The sequence below is a fragment of the Dissoconium aciculare genome (genome assembly GCF_010015565.1).
Source record: "Dissoconium aciculare CBS 342.82 unplaced genomic scaffold K489scaffold_6, whole genome shotgun sequence".
NCBI classification, from domain to species: domain Eukaryota; kingdom Fungi; phylum Ascomycota; class Dothideomycetes; order Mycosphaerellales; family Dissoconiaceae; genus Dissoconium; species Dissoconium aciculare.
In genome coordinates this window covers 1345590-1367803 of record NW_022984956.1, presented here as the reverse complement: position 1 = coordinate 1367803, position 22214 = coordinate 1345590, and the positions used below count along the sequence as shown (strand labels likewise).

Sequence of the window (22214 nt, the reverse complement as noted above, 5' to 3'; positions counted from 1 at the left end):
ATGATCAAAATGTTAATATTCGATTATTACAATTCTCATTTTCTCTCGTCCTCGACTCACGTGAGTAGTCATGGAATGGTTGCTGGTAGACCTCACCCAAAACGCGCGTTTGGCGGGCAGCCAGACAACGTCATCCAACAGGCCGAAAAATTGTCAATGCGGATGATGAGGCATTCCGGTGACATGCACCCAATGCATTGATTTTATACTCTCGCGCTTTCGCAGTCTCCCACAAGATCGACTAGGACTTAGACATGATTTCCACGATGCTCAAATCCTGAGAAGCCCGAGGCAACTGAACGCAGCCCGACGCGAAGTCGACGCAGCAACCATGTCTAAAGCGAAGGCGCAGTCATATCAGAGTGAGCTTCCAGAGCGGCTGAGCTCACAATGCATGCAATGCTAGAACCGAACGATCTCTGATATCGGCGTAGGTGGCCAGCAACTCTTATCGACCACATCCACCTCCTCTTCGATCTCCTCCCTGTCATTCTTCTGGGGTTTCCTACTCGGTCAATTGACCCTCGCGGCGATCCTGTTCGTCTTCATCAAATTCTTCATATTTGGAGAAGCGCCATCTGCAGACGAACGAGCCTCAACGCGCGCTGCAGCTCGCAAACAACGAACGCTTTCGCATTCTCGCCAACGCACACTGTCGGTCGCATTGCGACCGCAGCCCAGTGTACCGGTTCTCAGGACGCGCAATGATGGCGGATTGACCGTCCAAAAGATTCTCGAAAAGACATACTACAACGTGCGGGGACACCAACCAGAGAGCTTGGACTGGTTCAACGTCCTCATCGCGCAGACTATTGCGCAGCTGCGGGCTGATGCTCTGGAGGATGAAGCTGTGTTGACCAGCCTGACGACTCTTCTCAATGGCTCGTCAAGACCCGACTTTCTAGACGAGATCCGCGTCACCGAAATCAGTTTGGGAGATGAATTTCCGATCTTTAGCAATTGCCGAGTGATGCCTGTGGATGAGAGCGGCAATACAATCAGAGAACTTACTGGGGCAAGAGGAGAGAGGTTACAAGCAAGAATCGACGTGGATCTATCAGATGTGCTGACGCTGGGAATCGAGACTAAGCTCGTATTGAACTATCCAAAACCATCTGTTGCGGTCCTCCCGGTCGCACTCGCCGTGTCTGTGGTCCGGTTTTCAGGCACGCTGAGTCTTTCTTTCTCGCCGTCTTCACAGGCTGCACCTGTTTCCTCTTCATCTGGAGCGGTCTCTCCTGGCCAAGCCAGCACAAATGACGAAAACCCTACGAGCGCCACAGGACAATCGCCAACTACATTGACATTCACATTTCTTGACGATTATCGGCTGGACCTGAGCGTACGATCACTTATTGGTTCGCGGGCGCGACTACAGGACGTGCCCAAGATAGCGCAGTTGGTGGAGGCCAAAATGCATCAATTTCTGGACGACCGCTGTGTCGAGCCAAGATTTCAGCAGATTGTCCTTCCTTCTTTATGGCCGCGAAAGAAGAATACTCGTGGTGGCGATGAGGAGGCTATCATTGACGAGACAGTGGCAGGCTCCCAGGTTGATGGCAGCACCAAAGAGCCTGCTCATATTTCAAACAAGGGCCCTTTACCCATGGAGACACAGACTCCAACTAAAGCTTCCATAGCTGGAAGTACAGCAGAGCAAAGGACCCGTGCTTGGGCGGCACAGCATTCCGGCTCCACGAGCAAACGGAGGGAGGAAAAGAGCGAACTGGAGTTGGCCGGCGATGCAATGCGCGAATTCGAGGAGAAGGCTCGAAAGAAGGAGCAACGGCAGGTAGACCGTAGCCGTGATGAGAGCGGCCTTCGTATGCGCGCCCATGGTCAATCTGAGAGAGGCGATGGGCTTCGAAATGCGCCGTGACCTGCAGCAAATGTGGATTTGGGCGATGCTGGGGCGCACAATTCCGCACATAGATACTTCAAACATATGACGTGAGACTCAATCGAAGTCCAAGTCAAAGCTGTACAGTCTCGCTATCTGCACACTTTGATGACTCCATGTGCGTCTGCCGCTCTCTGGGCAGTACTGTTTACATGGCAGTGCTACACACATCGCTGTGAAAATGGGCAGCGTTATGATTAGTTTAATGGTCCCCAATATGACGCCGCGCGCGATAATTTGAACCTCAGGCACCGAGGCTTGCCAAGATTTACGTTTGGTCGGGAAAAAGTTCAGGATCATTTTCTTTAAGCTTCAAGCCGAACAGCTCGCATAGAGCACCAATCCTACGTTTTCGCAGCATTGCTCGTCCGACATTTTCCAAAACTTACAACGACTGCATATTCATGCACTGCGCATAAAGCATTGCTTTAATTGGCAGTTTTAGCGACAGCGGAGGAGCAATGGCGGCGGTCAAGAAGAACGTTGACGCCGATGGCGACAGCGACATGATCATCAAGCCAGATGCCACTGAGCACAAGGTGGACACCAGCGAATGGCCTCTTCTTCTGAAGAACTGGGATCAACGTAAGTGATCCTGCCATTGTTTTGTTGCGAATTGCCCTTAACTAATCGCGATTCAGTCCTCGTGCGAACGGGTCACTTCACACCAATTCCGGCGGGTTGCGCGCCCCTACGCCGCGACATCAAATCATACATCTCCTCTGGAGTCATTAACCTCGATAAACCCTCAAATCCCTCCTCGCACGAAGTTGTGGCATGGATGAAACGAATCCTTCGCGTCGACCGTACTGGTCACTCTGGTACCCTTGATCCCAAGGTCACTGGGTGTTTGATCGTCTGTATCGATCGCGCCACCAGACTTGTGAAGAGCCAGCAAGGAGCAGGAAAGGAATATGTCTGCGTATTGCGAATGCACCAGAAGCTGCCCGGCGGCGAGGCCCAATTGGCTCGCGCACTCGAAACATTGACTGGCGCGCTTTTCCAACGACCACCGCTCATCTCCGCCGTGAAGCGACAATTGCGAGTACGCACGATCTACGAAAGCAAACTCATCGAATTTGACAACGATCGTCAGCTCGCGGTGTTTTGGGTATCTTGCGAAGCTGGTACTTACATCCGAACGCTTTGTGTCCATCTCGGTCTTTTGCTCGGTGTGGGAGGACACATGCAGGAGCTGCGCCGTGTGCGATCTGGAGCAATGGACGAGAAGGAAGGCATGGTCACGCTTCACGACGTTTTGGATGCTCAATGGCTGCACGACAACCAGCGCGATGAGTCGTACCTCCGTACGGTCATCAAGCCGCTCGAGACATTGTTGGTCTCATACAAGCGCATCGTCGTAAAGGACAGTGCTGTTAACGCCGTGTGCTATGGTGCGAAGCTCATGATTCCCGGTCTACTCCGATACGAAGCTGGTATTGAAGTTCACGAAGAGGTTGTTCTCATCACCACCAAGGGCGAGGCCATCGCCCTCGCCATTGCCCAGATGAGCACCGTGGAGCTCTCGTCATGCGATCACGGAGTTGTCGCCAAAGTCAAGCGATGTATCATGGAGCGTGATCTGTACCCGCGTAGATGGGGTATGGGACCCATCGCGACCGAGAAGAAGAAGCTCAAGGAGAGCGGTAAGCTGGACAAGTATGGTCGCACGAACGAAGCAACGCCTGCTCAGTGGAAGCAGGAGTACAAGGACTTCAACGATCCGGAGGGAGCCAATGGCGCTGTTTCCGAGTCGAGACCCGCCGTTGAGCAGCATGCTATCGAGGCTGCCCCTAGCAAGGTGGAAGCCGAAGAGCCTAACGGGGTTGAGGATGCCGACAAGAAAAAGAAGCGGAAGCATGAAGGTGAAACCGCCGAGGAGCGTGCCGAGCGAAAGAAGAAGAAGAAGGAAAAGAAGGAGAAGAAGAAGGCGAGAGAGTCTGCTGTGACTGCTGCCGACAGTGATGACAGCGACTGAAGAGCCTTGGCCGCGACTGCTCGTCCTTTGAGTCGATCGGATTGGGAATGAGATGATCCGAGGGCTGATGGACGAACATGTTCGGAAGTGTCGATCTCTGCAGCGTCTAATTGCTTGTTTGTGCTCGTGTGTACAGTACCGCCCACACCGGCACTCGGCTGGCAGGAGCGAATCATGTTTGATGGCGAAGTATGGCGTTCTTTTGGGTTGCTATGGGATGCACAATTGTCTTTCCTCATGTCGAGCCGCTGTCGATAGTATCAGCACACTCGAATATCATATCTGTCTCTGAAATATCTCCGACCGAATGTACTTAAACGGTCTCAAACTAATCATAACCATGAAAGCAAATGGTGAGGCATAGCTGTCTGAAGAAATTTTGCATTCGTGATGATGTGGTAGTAGTGGCGGCGAGGGTTCATGTGCACAAACCCTGGAATTCTTCGTTTGCCCAGTGCTGTGTTAACACCATGTTCTTAACATGACCGCGACCTTCGACGCTGCGCATCCGCAGATACCTAGGTATGCGTCGGTCGGCACAAGATCATCACCAACGTCCGCCACTCAGTTCCTGCCTTTTATTATGACAAACAGACCAACGAACACTCGATGATCTGAGATATCTGGGCATGGCGACTTCGAGTCAAACTCAACGCTGACCACATATGTGTACCATGAAACCCACAGACACAGCTATTGAGTGGGGATAAAATGCCATCGAGGAACCGGCCAACAGGCAATAAGCCTGAGCAAGCAAATCTCTCTGGAAGTCCGTCTCGATCGACCCCGAATTTGTCAACCTGGCGACCACTAAAAGTCGGCGGGACCGCTCGATCTGACCTTCCCAGCCAGCCAAGCTATGAAGCCGCTGAGAATGCGCAAGGTGCTCGGACAAATGTCGATCTGACTCCTAGAGAAACTGGAGCGACATCACAAAACAATGGATCGCGAGAGCCAAGTCTGTTATTGAGCGGCGCGTCCGACGACGATGACGACTCCAGCGACAGCGAAGATAACGACAACGACCAGCAAAGATATCCAAACAACAATCCCTTGGCGAGGCCCGGGGCCATGCAGCATTCCCGTAGCCATACCTACCTCGGCCCTTCAGCCTTTGCGCCTCCATTCTACAATCGTCCACCTACACCTCTACCACCCTCACCCTCTCTAACATCTCTCCTGCGACCCAATTTCAGCACCCAGAACAGTCGACCTAGCACGCCGGATCTCTCCAGCGATGAAGCCACCCCGCACATGCGCGATGCAACAGGCATCCAGACCCCCAACTCCGCCGCAGCATCCGCCTTGAACAGCACATACCGCAACGCGGAGACCATCCCACGCGCCAGTCCGAAAGTGCCGACGTACGAATACTACGGCTTCACGCTGTATCTGACCAGCAGTCTCGCCTTCATCGTCTACGTGCTATGGGCGTTTCTCCCCTCACCGCTTCTACATCAGCTCGGCATCTACTACTACCCGAACCGCTGGTGGGCGCTCGCGATTCCCGCTTGGACGGTGATGCTAGTCCTGTACATCTACGTGGCGCTCGCGGCGTATAATCTCGGCCACCTCACGCTGCCGCTGCAGAGCATTGAATGTCTGGTCGACGAAGCGGCGCAGATTGCGGTTGTGGATGACAGAGGACAGATTGTTCGGAATGATCGCCCGAGTTGGAGGACGGGGAGTCCGGAGAGGGGTGCTCGTGGGGCGAGGGGTACGAGCTCGAGTCGGATCCCGTTGAGAGAGGGTCAGAGGGGTGTCAATGGGGGCCAGAGTCGAACTTCGAGTTTGCATAGGGGGCCTGCGAGGGAGGATTTGGAGTGGAGATCGCTGTGGAAGGAGGGAACTGATGCGGTTATGGATATTCCGATCGGTGGCGTGTGTGAGATTCTTTATGGTGGACCTGGTCATGATGACGAAGAGGGAGTTGAGGGATAGTATCTTCCGCTTTGGCATATCGAATCGTTGAGATTACAGATAGCCACAGAATACAGGTTCATGGGTTTGCTCAAAAATACACGAAAAAGACACTTTTGTGTAACTATGTTAGAGTTGAGTTGAATTATTCATCTCGATATTACATTCTCCTTTCGACTCGCCCGGACGCCGGTCCTCCTTCCATCAAACCTACAATATTTAACAAACTCTGAAAGCAAAGCCGAAAATTCCTTCAAATCGCCGTCAGCGTTCATATCATTAATCGTAATTCTCATATCTGCTTCAAAGACCGCCCACGATCAGCGCACCATCTTCCTCGTGAGCACCTTCTCCCGCAGACTGCCACCGTTGGTGCTCGATGTGTTGGCCGACTTTTCTTTGTCAGATGCAACACCTCCTCGCTTCTTGGAGAAGCCATTGGCAGCAGCCTTTGCGGGCATTGGTCCCAGCATGACGTTCTTGAAGCGCACGTAGATGTCGTCAATCAATTGAAATGGTAGCGCGGCTGACCAGATCATGATCTTGACTGGAGCAAGGGCGACTTGGCTCAACGAGGTTCCAACGCGTCCGAGGACCCCACCATTTTGTTGGGAGGTTTGGGCTGCTACCGCCGCTGTGAGGCTCAGAGCTTCCTGCAATCGAGTTTCCAACAGCTGAAGACGATTATCCACGGCCATAGCTAATGTCATGCTTCGTTTCTCATAACGGCGCACGGCACGCTCGAGCCCTTCTAGGCGCGGTTCGTAGCGCTTGCGTAGATCTGACGACAGGTCGGATACATCCGCCTTCTGCGCGATGGACACAGTGGATGGGACCAGGGTGTTGGCTTCCAAGCGATCTTCGAGCTCTGCAAGACGTGCGATGATGTCCGCTTGTAGCTCCTGACTCTCTTTGGATGATCCAGCCGATGGCGGACCACCCGCCACAATTTTCTGAAGATGCAGCGTACGGGATGACATCAACCTGATGACCTGTCGACATGGGCGGATCTCTGCGGCCAACAGGAAAATGCTCAGGTTGTAATCGGAGACCAGGTTGGTCGAAGGACGCGAGAGTTGAGCGCGGATGACGTGTAGCAGGTACGCTGCCAACATCGGGAAGACGAATGTCGCGACGAGGGCTAATAGCTCTTGTTGACGCAGACTTTCGGCAGCTTTTGCGCGTCGGGCCCGGGTAGCCTCATCCGCGTTTCCGTTGTCGTCACTGCGAACGCGACGCGAGTGTGGCCGAGGCGATCCGCCTACCGACGATGCCGTCTCGACAGCAATGTCATCCTCGTCTTCCTCGGGAATCGCATCTTGAACGGCAACATCCTCTTCCTCAACATCGGGGTATTCGCGACGAAGGGCCTGGGCTGAATAGTACCAATCCCACGGCAGACGGATGCTCCAGTTGAGGAAAATGGCGGCCAAGCCGAGCAAAAGGATATCGGTCACGAACAGCGATCCATTTTGGAACAGTAGGCCACCCACTGCTGGCAAGATGGCAAAGGCAAGTGGAGTCGAGTGCCAATGTGTGACATCCTCGTCGTCTTTGTGTCTTCTGATGTTGTTGGTGCGCGGGCTGATGAAGTCGTCGGCGAATGACGTCGTTGCATCTTCTAGGCTGGAATATGAGAAGGCGGACGAACGGCGACGCGGACGCGAATGTGACGATCTGGAGGCGTCCATCTCGGCCTGGAGATTCGACCTGCGCAGCCTCGCAGCGTCGGAGATGGGTGGAGTGGGAGGTGTTGCGATCGTCACACTGGGATAACTGGTGGCTACGGGATTGTTGTTGGTGGTGGTAGTGGGAGGAGGAGGAGGAGGATTGCCGTGGTTGCTGCTGCTGGCATCGTTGGTGGAGGAATTGGCGTTCGCAGCAGTAGTGACGGAATTAACAGCAGCAGCGACCTGTGAATTACCTGTTTCGGGTTGGGCCATGGCTGGCGTCATCGATACTTTTCCTCCGACGTGGACCGCCGCCGCCGCCGCAGCACGAGCAGCCGGTCTTTTCGTACAGCGTGTGGGGAAAAAGCGTAGGGGAGCGGAATGTTCTTTCCGCCGGACCGTTGTTGCTAATAATGCTGCTGCTCCTCAACGTTTTCTGTAAAGATCGTGAAGGCGGAAGATGGAACTGTATAGAACAAGAAGAATATAATGATAGGAACAGTAGTGACGACGAACGGCGAGAAGCCTGGAAGGCGAACCTTGGAAAGTATAGGAGGCATTGGATGGCGGACGTGGCTTCCCAATGATAAATATTTGACTGTAGATGTATGTGGGCTGTATGTGGGCATAGGGACTCGGGACCGGTGTATGGATGCATACCTACCTGCCTAGGGATGGAGGGATGGATGGATGCAGCTGCCCCGGAAGGAACCATCTTCACTTACGCCTCGTTCCCAAGGTTATTACGGTATAGCCATGCATCACCTCACCCGTTCGTCCCCTGCTGGGACTGGTCTGCTCCCTTCTGCCCTGGAGATGCATACCTACCTAGTACCTAGATACTGTCAGAGTCCTTGGGGGGCTGCGATATTCGAGTTGTGTCCTTTGATCCTCCGAGCCGAGTGCGGATGGATGTAGCAGCAGCATCATCATCAGCATCATCATCATCAGGTGGGTCAGCGTGAAAGCCTCTTAAGCAGCCAATCTGTGGCAGCCCCCAATGGAGAACAACAGGTCGGGCGTACACATGAGCAATCATGACGACGAAGCTTCTCGGCCGAAGCACCAGGCGAGGGACGCAGCCGCGGTGGAGTTTGCATTGCAGCATCCAATATTGTCATATGGATGCATGCTGTGTATGTATACACTTGATGATACATACTTTCAGGTGGTTCCCATCCAGGTATAGATGGGCATGTCGTGCAGAAGATGTACTCGATGTACCGTCTCCGGGATTGTCCCGTCTCCAGTCGAAGCAGCTGCAGCCCTCGACCGGCAGTGAAGAGAGCCCTGGAGTGAGTGTATTTGCCGTATAGGGACAGACAGCAGAGGCGCAATTGAGGTGCATCCATGGATCCTGTCGCTTGCCTGTTCTGTTCGGCACATGCTCTGGTGCATTATGATAATAACTACAGGGCTCTATACCTTCCATCTCCCATCTTCGGCTACTGCTTATTGCTTCGGGATAGCATCCCAGGATACCAACACGGCGCATACATCTTGCTGCATGTACTTGTGCCCATACAATCCGACGGTTGTTATTACGATCCTCCCATTCTGCTATTCTACTATCGTACCGTAGTAAGCGAGCACACGAGGCAAAACGGACACCGACACACCATGATCCATCTTGTCCCAGCCTTAAGCATTACCGCCCGTATATTCACTAGATCACTAGAACTTGATCCTTGATTTGTCTTCCCAATGCGACATAAACATTGGAGATGGTACTGTGATGTGTGTATTGTCGTGCCTGGTGCCTGGTGCCATGCATGCGCCACGATCCCTCCCTCGAAAATTGTGTGAAGTGAGAATTTGCTGGATCATTGCAAGACCAAATTGACAACGAGCTCATCATCTTGTTCGTATCATCCCAGCTCATCTCATTCATCTTCTTCATCTTCTTACACGCGGCAAGTACCTCTCCAAAACCCGTCGTTCGGACCGCAAGTCGGAAGAGGCTCGTCGCTCCACCCGGGAACTGACGGGATCTACAGCCGGGACCCACGCAATGGGTACAGTGCCGACTTTGCCAGCGGGGGCTTGAATACACCAACAGAAGGCGGCTGACGTACCTTGCAGAACCTCCGCCGCGCGTCCACATCATCCACCACGGCCAGTCACTGCACAATGTACAGCGTGGCTATCCTTATCGCGACCCACCTCTGACAGATGCCGGCCAAGAGGCCACAAGGTAAATCCGCCTCGATGCTGCGCCCGACCTCATCGTCATTTCGCCCATGACTCGCACGATCCAGACCGCTCTAAACGCCTTTCCGTCAATCCTCGAATTGCCGCGGAAGGTGCCGGTCCAGGTTTGGCCTGACCTCCGCGAGGCGCATGATGCAATCTGTAACAAAGGCATCTCTCGAGCTGGATTGGCAGAACGATTTCCTCAATTCGACTTCACCGAGTGTTCTGAACATTGGGATTATCCCGCGCACGCGGTGGAGGCTGCTACATCACGCGCGGAAAGAGTTCGCGCACGACTGGAAAAGCTATCGAGCACCCACAGAAATATCGTCGTGATTTCACATCGTGGTTTTATCGCGTTCCTTGTACACGGAAGTCAATTCGATGTGTGTGAGTGAGATGCGTTCTTACCGCTTTGCGACGTCAGAAAAGGAGGCTGCGGCTTCGAGATGGGCTTTCAACCAAGATTTGAACACACAGCAAGACTTTGGTCCGACAATCCTAGTGTCGGTCAACGGATGGAGCGAGAAAAACAGTCGCTGAAGACGTTCCATCAAACGTCCGACGACCGGCGTCATTTTCTGACGTCCGGGCCGCAGTTGGTACTGTAATTTACTATGTTCAACGCCAAACCCTGCCCTGATAGAACCGTTCGGCTAGCGATGCCACAGCCTCTGCAAAATTCAGGATCAGGCGCACTAAGCTGTTTGTTTATGCGCAGCGATCGTGACATGGATCCTCCTATATGCCAGAAGCGATGAGTCATGATGGATCACGGTTCTATCATGATGGTTCACCTGTTTGGGCTCACAGGCAGTGTGTCTCGGATTGCAATGGCTACAAGAGGCACCGTCATGAACTCCTCTTTTCCATGTTGCACTGAGAACTCGACCACGACCGACCTACTCTGCCCAAGATGCAGTGGTCTTTACTTTCCTTCGCATGTTTCTTTGCAACTTCCATCGCAACCCGACCTAATTGTACCCCAAGCGCGGAATACCTCAACAGTTTCAAGACAGGTGCAGGTTATGGCGACGTGAAACTCCGGTACCGTGAGGTACCTGCCGGAATTTGCGAGCTTCAGCCTGGCGTGAAGAGCTACTCCGGTTATGCCGACATCGCGGAGAACAAACACATCTTCTTCTGGTTCTTCGAGGCCAGGAACGTCGATCCCAAAAATGCACCGTTGACGGCTTGGATCTCCGGCGGGCCCGGAGATTCGTCAATGGCAGAGCTTTTCACCGAACATGGCCCCTGCCGTGTGCGACCGGATGAAGAGCTCCATTACAATCCTTTCTCTTGGAACAACTACAGCAATGTGATATACATTGATCAACCACTCCACGTGGGATTTTCATACACCAATCTCGTCCCAGGGTACCTCGGCTACGATGAGGAGAACGAAGATGACAACATTATCGAGCTGGGCCCGAACGAATCATGCCCGAAGGATGCAGAGCAGTGCGGCTGCTTCTCCAAACCTGATCCTGATACCACCGCCAATAGCACGATCAATGCCGCACCGGATTTCTGGTTAACCCTGCAAGCATTCATGGGAACATTTCCGCAGTACTCGAACAATGGCTTCCACTTCGGCAGCGAAAGCTACGGAGGTCACTATGTTCCGGTCATCAGCAAGTACATTCAAGACCAGAACAAGGCCCAGCCTAGTGCGCGCCATATCGATCTGAAATCGATCCTGATCGGGAATGGATGGTTCTCTCCGCAACGACAGCACAAGTCTTTCTACGATTATGGGTTCGAGCCTGGTAGCCCGTACGACTTGGCACCACTCGACGATGAGGTCAAAAAGGGGGTGCATGACAGTTATTATGGAAAGGGAAACTGTTTGGACCTGCTGAAGAAATGTGAGGCAACCGGTACGAACGAAGACTGCCGGAAAGCAGACGCATACTGTGGCAAGAATGTTCAAACCCCGTGGATCACGGCTTCCAAGCGAAACACCAACGATGTTCGCGAGATTGACCCTTCGCCCTTTCCCAATTCGTTCTATGCCGACTACCTACAGAACTCGACCGTCCGTGAAGCTATCGGTGCACTCCAGACCTACATCGAGCTCAACCCTGTCGTCGGCATCGCCTTCGACTTGACCGGAGATGATGCTCGCGAGTTGGGCATCATCGACATCCTGGGCGGACTAGTCAAGGACGGCGTCAAGGTTGTTCTCTACGCTGGCGATGCCGACTACGAGTGCAACTATATGGGAGTCGAAGCCTCCGCCGAAGCAGTCGGCGTCCCAGGCTTTGACAAGGCTGGGTACACGGACATCCGCACGCCCGACTGTGTCACCCATGGTCAAGTGAGGCAAGCCGGCGGTCTCAGTTTCGTCCGCGTGTACGAAGCGGGTCATGCTGCCGGTGCATTCCAACCTCTCCTCCTCCAGACGATGTTCGCCAGAACAATCGCCGGCGTGAACATCGCATCCGGAACCAACGAAAACTTGCCCAGCCAGCCACACAGCACCTACCGTGAGGGTAACGGCACCGTGCAGTACGTCAAGTGGTCGGAGAAATCCACCTACAACACTACCTCCAACACGCCGACCTCCGGCGACTTTCAGCCGACCTGGCGCGGAGACGAGTGTTCGAGGAGCTCGACCTCGAGAGTCCCTTCGGACGCACCTCCGTCCTCGCCTGGACACTACAAACTTTCCGTTGCTCTTTCCGTCTTGTACTCTCTCTACCACGGTGTTTGAGGGCTGTTTTGCTTCTGAAGCTCCTTTGACTTTCTCTAGAAAAATTCCATCTCTTTGGTCTAGTTCATTTTTATAGTTCTCTGTATTATTATCACTTCCGAAGGCGTACTCGCTTACTAAGTAGGAGCCTCACCTCTGTACCTCAACGATCCCAATTTTTCAACCTTTAAGCACTTGATAGGGTTGCAGAGGAATGACGAGTGTCGACGACGCCGAGCTATTAATCAAGTATTGGGCCATGATTTGGAACTTGTTGCTTACCCTTCCCGTACAATTTATTGACGATGTAAAAGGGTTATGGGATTTGCTCGGATTTCTTGTAGCGTGCACCAAGTATAGGCCGGGAATGATGCCGTTTGCGATCGTCATTGTTCAAAGGAAGTTCACCCGCCGGTATTCCGATCTCATTTGAACGGAGAGTCGGCAATTTGTCGATGTGTTTTCGGAAGCATAGACGACTAAATGAATTCGCGCCTTTCTGACCCGACTGTCCTGCGGCAGTAATGTAAAGTGATCGTTTGTTCTGCGCATGAAACCAGTGTGGCATCTTGATGTTCACTGTGACCTCGAGGGTTAGAGAACCTTCTAGCTTTTGATGCAGCCTATAGAGATCTTGAATCGAGACGGCTATACATATTGCGCTCTCGGTCTGGGAGTATGGTCACGATGTCTTGCTTAACCTTTCAGATGTGAGGTCCATTTACTTCTCTCATTGTAAACTTTTCAATCTCACGGGTGAGCTTCTTGATTTTACGGGCGAACTCTTTCCCTCTCACGGGCGACCTTCGCTTTCACGGGTGGACATTCCTCCGGATGAGGTGAAGTAGGCAAAGTCCCTGTTGTGGGATGTTTTATTATGTTCCAGTGTAATACGAGATGCAGAGTAAAACCACCTGTAGAACGGGCGTCACTTTAGCTCACAGCGTGCGAAGGACTATAGTACAGTCCACCTGCAGTGATAAAACTTTACAGGCATCATTCGGCATATGTCGAATCGGCTATTCATCCGCCGAGGAATTTTTACGTTTCTTGAAGTCCTCGCCGAAGTTGATTTAGGTGGGAATTCCTTTTACAGGTCCATCGCTTTCGAATAAAAGGTTGGTCTGGTGACCGGGACGACGTAAGCAGAACCTTTTGCTCGAAGTGTTATCGAGGTACCAGGAATCATCGCGCTCTACTAGCAAGAGTCTTCTCCTGTTCTCCCAAGAGCTTGTAGCAGAAACGCGATCCAATCTGACACTCCAAAGTCATATAGGCGATATCATGGTGGGAAGCTGACCGCAATATATGTAATAACGAACGAGCGCCGCAGCACTAGAACCTTTACAGAAATCATCGTTTGCTTGGTATCGATCATACATCTTACTCACAGGTTGAACAAATCGACGATAACTTGTGTCTGCGTGTCATGCAAAATAAAAACGCATATCTTGCCATCGCAAAGGTTCAAATGTTGTGTCTAAAGGGTACGATTCAATGCATTATGATCTTTAAGAATAGTCCCAATTGGTAGTGGTGGGTCGTTGATTTCCTGCAACTTTGTCACACATCCGGCCCGTAGGTTGGCCGGGGCAAAGGCTCTCCAAGTTGCTCTCGGAGTTCAGGACTTCATCCGTCTAATCCATAATTTGACGTTTCAGCCTGTTTGCTTGTGTTCTTTTTTGGAACTTGTTACCCGGGAAATGATTTCCACGGTCATGACCATGACCGGATGAAGCAAAAGAGATTGTGATCTAATTGCCAAGCTTTTTTTTCTCCTCTACACAGCTGGAAGTTGGTGTGTTGAGACAGAACAGGCAGGCATAGGAATCTAGGCTTTGCCTTTTGGGGAATCTCAAAGACCTCCAGCACATCCATCGCTCGGGCGGGCTTCAGCAAATCGCGAAGAAGCCGATGTCGTGTATGAAGATTGTACGATCGATCTATTGTAAGAGGATCTGGTATATGAGAGTATCAGACGATGTGGAATTTGATTGACGGTTGTATGTCGTTGCGCCTGGAGATCATTGCACACCAGCCAGTGTTCGATAAGCTCTTCTGCGAGGGTACTAGGTACCCACCTAGGTTAGTATGTTCGTACCTCTGTGACGATTGTGCTGTGGCACGCGATAGATACATCGAGCGCTGCTGGGTGTATCCCCCCGGAAATTCCTGACAATCACAAATTGTTGGATTATGAAAGTCACAAATCGGTTGGTGATAGAATCTCAAGGTTGTTGAGGGATAAGAAAAAGATAGTTGATAATAGTATTCAAGGACCGATCACTTGTCAGAAACCAAACAGTGTCGTGGATCATATTGTTGTATCGTGGGTGGGTCAAGTGTTGCCCTGAGAGAAGAATAGAAATGTCAACAAGTCTGTATCAATGGATTTCACGCGTAGCTATACGTACACAACATGCGTTCGGCATACGCGGAATGTTTGGCTGTATGATCCGCAAGTCGTGTCGGGCAGGTGATATTTGAAACCGACCGACATGTGAAGCCGACCACCCGGAGACCGAAGCAGCCGATCTAGTCGGCCAAAATTTCGGCGTTGATTCGCGTTGATCAAGAGCAAACAACCCTGGAAAAGTGCAGCATCGTATGTAGCTGAGTCGAGAGGAGAGGGTTAATCAAAGCTTAGTAGGGCACCTATTCACTGCACGATTGACACCTCGACGATCGAAAGTCGGGTAGAATGTCCTTGAATCTTGTTTCACAGGTGGGAGTCTCACCCGACTAACCTCTGTCCCTACTACAGTCGCAATTGTGATTTTGGATGTCGAGTTAATGCTGCAACGGGTTGTACCGTCTGCGACCATGCGGGATTCTACATCTCGAAATCCTTTATAGGCTACATACTCGGTCTATCCTTGATGGATGACCGCAAAACTCAATCCTGGCGTTCCGATGATAAACAGCATCTTTTCTATCTTAGTTTCAAGTGCCTTAACGCGGCTAGCAACATCGCGGTCAAGCGAGTTCCTCGTCCTGGTTGATGTCAGCTCACGTTCCACTAATGAATAGCGCATTTCAATGTCCGTTAGCGACCACATAGATTATTGTCGTCGTCGTTGGCAGGAAAAATGGAGAAATTTACATCGTGCGTGATAGAACCGAAATGTCCCAGTTTGCTCAAGAAATATCTCATTACAAAGGGAAGATAGCATCCAACGTCCTTCTGTTTGGCTGGTTTGAGTCGTGTAACAAGGTCTGTAGAACATATTTCAACTGCAATCCGGATGTTCTGTGCAAAAAATGTCGAATTGGAATCTACCTGCAGTTTGCTTGACTTACATGTCTATTGGAGAAGATCAATTGTCACCAAGCCAAAGATATCTTTTCGGCTTGATAGAGCTCAGACGCGAACGAGGAGCCTTGCGAAAGAAGTCCAAGCACATTTTAGTGATAAGACTCGCAAGAGGCGATAGCGTAGGCGTGTCTGGTTATAATCCCCTTTTGGGAGGAGAATCCACCTTCGCGATTGTTGATTTGGGCCTAGCTGGGTAGGTTGCGGAGTGGAGTACCGATTTTCTACTCACAAGGAAGTAAGAAAGGCTGGATTCTCCGGCATCGTGCAATAATTTCATGTACTGTTTCAACTCTCAACAGTTTACCACTGTACACACTTAACACACAGCATTTTATACTTTGAGTCTCACAATCACTTTCCGCACTTGGCCTTCACCCATTGACTCGATGATCCCATGTGTTCTGTCTTCCAACTGGAGTCAAGACCACAGTAGTGGGTGTTCCCTTGCAAGTAAAAGCAAACTACGCCATGAGTTGAAAATAATCACATCAATATGGATTTGTGTTATTGGCTAGTATGACACTAATTGTAGGGTAACACCCGTCCGTTCCTACACGCAAATCGCATTCTTGCCCTTCTCTCAATCTCTCAATACATCAGTCGCGCTGCTCTCCATCGCTGTATTCACGCTGATGAAAAGTCGTCGTGGTCTTGCTAGATTATTCCTGCTTGTGGGAACAAGCAATGTCTAGCAGTTGTCCGGGTCGCAAGCTTGGTCGGAAACAAAGCGGAATGATGATGAGGAGGGGCCAGTGAGCGGTGTACAGGCCTCAATAGCGGTGTCCAGGTCGTTTACGACACGTTGGCAATGGCTCTGGCAGCTGCAGTGGTCATCGGGGGAGTAGATAAGGTTGGAGTCAACGAAGTTGGTGCCGTGAAACTTGATGCTGCCGCGGCCATACTCCTGCAAGCATCCGGGGTTGTCGACCTTAAATCGAGTCAATGATTGAGTCATGTCTAGAGCATGATATAGTGACATTGAACTTACCGAAACTGAAATGCCGCAGCTGTCGGTGCAGTGCTGGTCGTTACAGAATTGCGCGTAGGTGGTGGCGGTAACGGTGCTGGCAAGGCTCAGAACGGCCAGGACGGAGGAGATGATGATTTTGACCATGATTGCGGCTGGCACGTTGTTGAGATGAATGAGGGATGTAGGGGGTTGACGATAGATGTTGATAGAGAGTGCTCCTTAAGAAGTGGGTATCTCAAAGACCTATATAATGTCCTCGTCAAGCTAGCACTAGACAGGTATGATTAAGAGCGAGGCATATTGCTTTGCTGAGCTGATTGATGGGCACCCACGTGTTGGGGCCTTCACTGTTTGTGTCGCAAGCGCAAATCAACTTTTGATCGTCACTCGGTATAGACTGAAGGACAGTGGGTAACGAGCAGTGACGAGTCGCGGAATTTTGGCGCAAGTATTCATGAACCTCGTCCGTTGTCGCTGAAGGACAGTGGATAAGGATCAATGGAACTCAACGCATCCGCGTCGTGTGCATTGCACGTGGAGGGAAGCCTAGTGCTAGTGCACAATCAAGGTCCATTTCCCGATAGGACTCGCTTATCACAGCAGAACCGGGACCATACCAAGCACGCCCTAGATCTGAGGGAAGCCCGTCGAATCGGGAGGCGAACCTCCGGTCGTTGTGAGGTATCGTGCACAGGATTATGCGACATTGCAAGGCTTCAAGCCTAATCTACGCGATAGGCAATGCGAGATCAGTGTCGCTTAGCGAATCATGTCGGACTAGAGAGCTACGGTCAAGCCGAGGATGCAATGTTCGACACCATTGTTGTGTAAGATCTGCAATGTGCGTCGGTGACAGGTTGAATGCGAGGGCTATGCAGGCGCAAGGCAGCAATTTGAATCATCGCGAGTGCCGTAGTTGCCGAGTGGCGTTCAAATTCAAGACCTTTGAAGGACAGAAGAAGATTGAAGGACAGAAGAAGGTTGAAGGACAAGCTTTTGAAGGACAGCTCGGCATGCAGGCGGGCGAAGGACAGACGCGGCGCACGTGGGCCGACGGCTGTGGGGAAGGCAGGCCGTCCAATCAGGGAATCTCAAAAATTTCCTGCTCCCCGTAAAGGAAGAAGAAATGCAGAATTAGCTCCAGCCTTCGACATCATTGTCCTTTTTGGCGTGCAGATCTGTATTCGGTTCGGCATCATCGAACGTCGCGCCTTTCCCAATCAGACAAGCTTTGCCAATGCGAAAGGATGACGGCAAGCATCGAGATGAGAAAGCTTGGCTGAACGACTCAATTGAGTGGCATAGTGTCTTCCATGCTCGATCGTGTACGGAGACATGAGAAAGGATATCGCACTGCAATATAATGTAAGATATAAGAAGTATTGACCTCCTCGACTTGGCTTTTTTTACCAACTCGTCTTCACCTGTCTATACCGCAACCCTCCAACATCACCGACATATCTCCAGACATGTATGTATTGATGACATATTCTAGACCCCGAACTCATCGACTGACACACCCTGCAGCATGAAGTTCCAATTCATCGCTCTTGCCGCCTTTGCCGGCTACGTTAGCGCCACCACCTACGCTAATTTCTGCAACGACGAGAACTGCTCAGACGGCTGTGGCATTTCAGTCTCTGTAAGTTCATTTCGGCATTTCATGCTCTGGATGATTCTGACAAAATAGGTTGACAACCCCGGTTGCCTCAACGAAAGCGGTCGCAAGTCAGTCTCGTTCCACGGCAGCAACATTCAGGAAGCTCGCCTTGTCTTCTCCCCAGAGCAAAACTGCAACTGCCAGCAGAACTGTGTCCAAGTGGTGTATGCCGGCGAGGGCCAAGCTGGCGGCCCTGCCTGCATGTCTCTCGACGGCTACAAGGAGTCTCAGTCATTCCGATTCGTTGGTGGTGCGCAGTGCGACGCGAACAACTGTTAAACCAAGGTTCGGTGTAATCTGGCGGCCGTGCTCTTGGCTTGTACTGTGTACCGCGTCGTCTTAATAGATACTTCGGGGCTTCTTAGTCGAACTTTTATAAAGAGAATTATGACATGTGTAAGGGCCAATTTTCTTGAGTCTAATTCTATTCTATAGTAGTTCCTAGCGAAGGGTAGGAGAACTTAAAGTCTAACGGTCCTAATAGCGCTTTACTAGAAAAGTACTTTTTAAAGATTAAAATATATACTATTAAGAAAATTAGTTACCATAATATATCTATATTTCTTTTCGTCCTATATAGAAGTTTAAGAATATATAGGACTTCTACCCTACTAGGGCATACTAGGGCCTAAAGCTCGAATAAATATATACTAATAGTAAATACTTATTCAATACTTTATTTTGTTATTTTACTTAGTAAGTAATTTCTTAATACCTATTTATACTCCTAGAGACTACTAAATTATTAATACCTTTCTAAAGTAAAATAAATATTCTTTAAGGGTAGAGAAGATTTATTTACTAATTTAATATTATTAGGCTTTTTAAAGCGTTTTCCGAAATTTATAAGAAATAAGAACCCTACTCACTCTACTATATACTTAGCGCTTATATTATATAGAGCTTATTTATTTGTTTAGATTATTTACGTCGTATATTAGAGTTTAAGACTATAAAAGACGTCTAGCTCTTTAGGGCTAGATTTTAAATTAAATTAATATATACTTTAGGAGCTTTCTATTTCTACTTTTTTTTAACTATATCTCTCTCTACTTTACTTAGCTAGCTATATACCTAGAGCTTAGTACTATACCTATAATATTAAACATCTTCTTCTCTATTATAAGTCTAGTAATTTTAGTGTAGGTTTTTTTCTATCCCTCGAATATTTAGAGAAATATAATTATTAATAGAAGTTATATTACTAGTTTATGTAGTTAAATTATATATTAAATAAAGGCTTTTAATAAAAGAGTACTCCCTAATTATATTATATTAAGCTTCTAGTATACTAAGTATATTTCTATTTATTTATTACTAAGTACTATTAATAAACTTTATATAGGTCTAAAATTATTTAAGATACTAAATAAGCTAAAACTAGACTCAAAGTAAATATTAAAAGCTATCATTATTATATATCTTCTAATTTAATTTAATTCTTATATTTTACTTTATAAATCTAAATCCTTTTTTATTATTTTAAATTAATATTAATAGACACTCTTATAGTACAGAAGCTATATCTATATAGTTTAAAAGTTGAGATTTATAGATTCTAGTTATATAATTAATTAGGAGTACTATAATATATAAATATTAATATAAATAAGAACTAGTTTATAAGAGATAGACTAGAAGAATATAATACATTTATTAAAAATTAAGCCTAGAAGAGATATATACTTATTATAGTATAAGACTTTTATATAGTAAAAATATAATATATACTTACTAATATTTTATTATATATAATAATAAAGTAATTAATAAGTAGTTCTTTTATATAAAAATATATAAGAGAGGAAAAAAGGTTATAGTAATTATGATTAAAATTTCTTAGGGATTTCTTAAGACTATAATCTTTTTCAAATTTTAGAGAACAAAAATTATAGATCTTATAATTTCTAGAAATTTAATATTTAGTATCTACCTCTATAGTATTATATATAGAGAGAGAGATATAAGTATCTATATACTAATATCTACTAGATAAGGACTTTATATAAATACTAAAATCTACTTCTAAAACTAAATATTATATATAAGTATTAATTTAAGATAGTATTAATTATATACTACTATAAAATAGGTAAGTTATATTAATAGTATAATAGCTAATTAGAATATATTATTTATATAAAAATAATTCACTTATATTTAATTACAGAACTAAAATTAGTTTATCTAGATCTATAGATAATTAAATAAGAGTCTAGTAGGTTATAATAACTAAGATACCGGTACTATTAGTTATAAGAGACCTACAGATTTTTAGAGTATTATTAATAGTAGTAGGCTTCTCTTAAAAAAGAGAAAGTACTATTAAGTTATAGCTTATAGATTTGTTCCTAAAATATTTTTATAAATTTTACTTTAAGAAGGCTAAAGGTAGTAAATAAATATATACTATAGTATATCTTATTAAATAATAGAGTTTTAAGCCTTCATAAAGAAGATAAATTATTTTTACTATTATAGACTTAAAAGGTAGGGCGTAGAGTACTTACTTTTATCTTCTATAAAGTATAGAATATAGAATATAAAAGTATATATAGAAGGCAAAACAAGCTTTATACTTCTTTCGTCTAATAGTTCTATTATATATAAGAATAGGGGATATATTCTTTTTAAACAATATCTAAAAGAAAAGTAAAGTATATAGTAAGAGGTATTACTTTAACTAATAAGTAAAGGTAGAAGATTGAATTAGTAATTTAATAGCTAAAGATGAGAAAGTGTCTAAGAGTCTCTTTGAATTTATCTAATTATATAAACTTTTAGTTAGAAAAGGAGATAGTAAAAATTAATACTATGTATTAATACTTAATTTAAGCGTTAAGTACTACTTTTTAAAAGGAAGCCTCTACTATAAGTTTTCTATACTTCGAGAAATACTACTATATCTTTGAAGCTTTTAGACCGATAAAGACTACCTCTCTCTATCTTCTAGTAATAATTCCTAGGAAGTATAAAGAGATACTAAAGTCAAGAGGAGAAAAATAGATTTTAGACTCTAAGAACAAAGCTTGTTTATTTATCTCTATAATTATTACTCTCTAGAGATATTTAAGACTATATAGAGCATCTAGACTAAATTTTAAAAGATATTAATTATACTTTACTAGCTTTGTTTCTTGTTCTATAGTACCTTTTCTTATTATACTTGGAGCGCGTTTTACTCTTTCCTTCCTATAATCTATTAAAGTTCCTAAGACTATTAAGACCTCTATAAACCGTTAGTAAGAAAACTTAGCTAGGGCTAAAGTCGTTAAGATTATTAACTTAGAATTCCTAGAGATTATTTCTAAGTTAGTATTATATCTATAATTCCCTTCTTTTAACTATAAGAATATTTATATCCTTTAAGGTATCCTCTAAATTTTTTCTATTAAATAAAATAAACCCTTCTCTACTCTATTTATAATTATTTTATGTTGAGAAAATACTTATAATTATAGTAATCCGAAGTAGAATAGTTATAATTCTCTAAGGATAGACTTAAAAGAAGATATTAATAAGATCCCTTTCCTAATACTAAACTAACTTATATATCTATATTTCTACTATATCCTTCCTAATCTAGTAATACTATAACAACCTCCCTAGTATTTTAGTATCTAGTATATAAGAGAAGTAATATAATTCTTTATTAAATTTCCTAGATTTAATAGATACTATAATATATAAAAAAAAGTAAGGAAAGACCTACATATAAGCTCTAGAGCACTCTTTACTATAAATAAGACAAACCCTCTATATACTAAATATTATTCTCGGGTAGAATAGTCTCTATAGAGGTCTATACTAAATTTTTATATAGCTAGCGTTTAGAGCTTTTATAGTTCTATATAGACTATATAGCTCTAATCTTTAGCCTATTTGTAGTAAGATTCTAGGTCTAGTCGCTAG

The 22214-nt window shown here is 47.0% G+C and overlaps 9 protein-coding genes across 9 annotated transcripts; 6 read left to right on the top strand and 3 right to left on the bottom strand.

Moving 5' to 3' along the window:
• Window positions 1-189: 189 nt before the first annotated feature.
• K489DRAFT_380473 (uncharacterized protein) lies at window positions 190-2114 on the top strand. The gene is made up of 2 exons (XM_033604886.1): window positions 190-362; window positions 435-2114. Exons 1-2 carry the CDS (start codon window positions 332-334, stop codon window positions 1877-1879), a joined length of 1476 nt encoding a protein of 491 aa, XP_033460121.1. The 5' UTR covers window positions 190-331; the 3' UTR covers window positions 1880-2114.
• A 247-nt stretch (window positions 2115-2361) lies between these two features.
• K489DRAFT_388878 (putative rRNA pseudouridine synthase) lies at window positions 2362-3878 on the top strand (the record flags this gene model as incomplete). Its single annotated transcript, XM_033606452.1, has 2 exons — window positions 2362-2485; window positions 2542-3878. 2 exons carry the CDS (start codon window positions 2362-2364, stop codon window positions 3876-3878), a joined length of 1461 nt encoding a protein of 486 aa, XP_033460120.1.
• Window positions 3879-4366: 488 nt separating this feature from the next.
• On the top strand, window positions 4367-6036 carry K489DRAFT_380471 (PIG-P-domain-containing protein). The gene has a single exon (XM_033604885.1). It carries the CDS (start codon window positions 4590-4592, stop codon window positions 5817-5819), a length of 1230 nt encoding a protein of 409 aa, XP_033460119.1. The 5' UTR covers window positions 4367-4589; the 3' UTR covers window positions 5820-6036.
• A 394-nt stretch (window positions 6037-6430) lies between these two features.
• On the bottom strand, window positions 6431-8029 carry K489DRAFT_338853 (uncharacterized protein; the record flags this gene model as incomplete). The annotated part of the gene is made up of 2 exons (XM_033602235.1): window positions 7130-8029; window positions 6431-7075 (listed from the first exon to the last, which is right to left on the bottom strand). Coding segments are annotated over exons 1-2 (1269 nt in total), but the record flags the coding sequence as incomplete, so codon positions are not given.
• A 274-nt stretch (window positions 8030-8303) lies between these two features.
• K489DRAFT_370669 (uncharacterized protein) lies at window positions 8304-9097 on the bottom strand (the record flags this gene model as incomplete). Its single annotated transcript, XM_033603162.1, has 4 exons — window positions 8304-8453; window positions 8494-8600; window positions 8631-8855; window positions 9046-9097. The coding sequence occupies 4 exons, from the start codon at window positions 9095-9097 to the stop codon at window positions 8304-8306; spliced, it is 534 nt and encodes a 177-aa protein (XP_033460117.1).
• Window positions 9098-9564: 467 nt separating this feature from the next.
• K489DRAFT_424965 (uncharacterized protein) lies at window positions 9565-10408 on the top strand. Its single transcript, XM_033608277.1, has one exon. It carries the CDS (start codon window positions 9709-9711, stop codon window positions 10057-10059), a length of 351 nt encoding a protein of 116 aa, XP_033460116.1. The 5' UTR covers window positions 9565-9708; the 3' UTR covers window positions 10060-10408.
• Window positions 10409-10673: 265 nt separating this feature from the next.
• K489DRAFT_292971 (putative carboxypeptidase 2) lies at window positions 10674-12224 on the top strand (the record flags this gene model as incomplete). Its single annotated transcript, XM_033600239.1, has 1 exon — window positions 10674-12224. A coding segment is annotated over one exon (1551 nt), but the record flags the coding sequence as incomplete, so codon positions are not given.
• A 4136-nt stretch (window positions 12225-16360) lies between these two features.
• Window positions 16361-16786, bottom strand: K489DRAFT_318640 (uncharacterized protein; the record flags this gene model as incomplete). The annotated part of the gene is made up of 2 exons (XM_033601336.1): window positions 16361-16600; window positions 16661-16786. The coding sequence occupies 2 exons, from the start codon at window positions 16784-16786 to the stop codon at window positions 16361-16363; spliced, it is 366 nt and encodes a 121-aa protein (XP_033460114.1).
• A 1161-nt stretch (window positions 16787-17947) lies between these two features.
• K489DRAFT_401585 (uncharacterized protein) lies at window positions 17948-18708 on the top strand. Its single transcript, XM_033607025.1, has 3 exons — window positions 17948-18113; window positions 18170-18284; window positions 18333-18708. The coding sequence occupies exons 2-3, from the start codon at window positions 18171-18173 to the stop codon at window positions 18579-18581; spliced, it is 363 nt and encodes a 120-aa protein (XP_033460113.1). The 5' UTR covers window positions 17948-18113; window position 18170; the 3' UTR covers window positions 18582-18708.
• The last annotated feature ends 3506 nt before the right edge of the window (window positions 18709-22214 follow it).

Excerpts from the sequence above, each read along its gene's own strand:
- K489DRAFT_380473 (XM_033604886.1), top strand. The coding sequence starts at position 332 with ATGTCTAAAGCGAAGGCGCAGTCATATCAGA. Across the intron at positions 363-434 it reads GAAGGCGCAGTCATATCAGA|GTGGCCAGCAACTCTTATCG; the intron begins GTGAGCTTCCAG and ends ATATCGGCGTAG.
- K489DRAFT_380471 (XM_033604885.1), top strand. The coding sequence starts at position 4,590 with ATGCCATCGAGGAACCGGCCAACAGGCAATAAGCCTGAGCAAGCAAAT.
- K489DRAFT_424965 (XM_033608277.1), top strand. The coding sequence starts at position 9,709 with ATGACTCGCACGATCCAGACCGCTCTAAACGCCTTTCCGTCAATCCTC.
- K489DRAFT_401585 (XM_033607025.1), top strand. The coding sequence starts at position 18,171 with ATGAAGTTCCAATTCATCGCTCTTGCCGCCTTTGCCGGCTACGTTAGC. Across the intron at positions 18,285-18,332 it reads GCTGTGGCATTTCAGTCTCT|GTTGACAACCCCGGTTGCCT; the intron begins GTAAGTTCATTT and ends CTGACAAAATAG.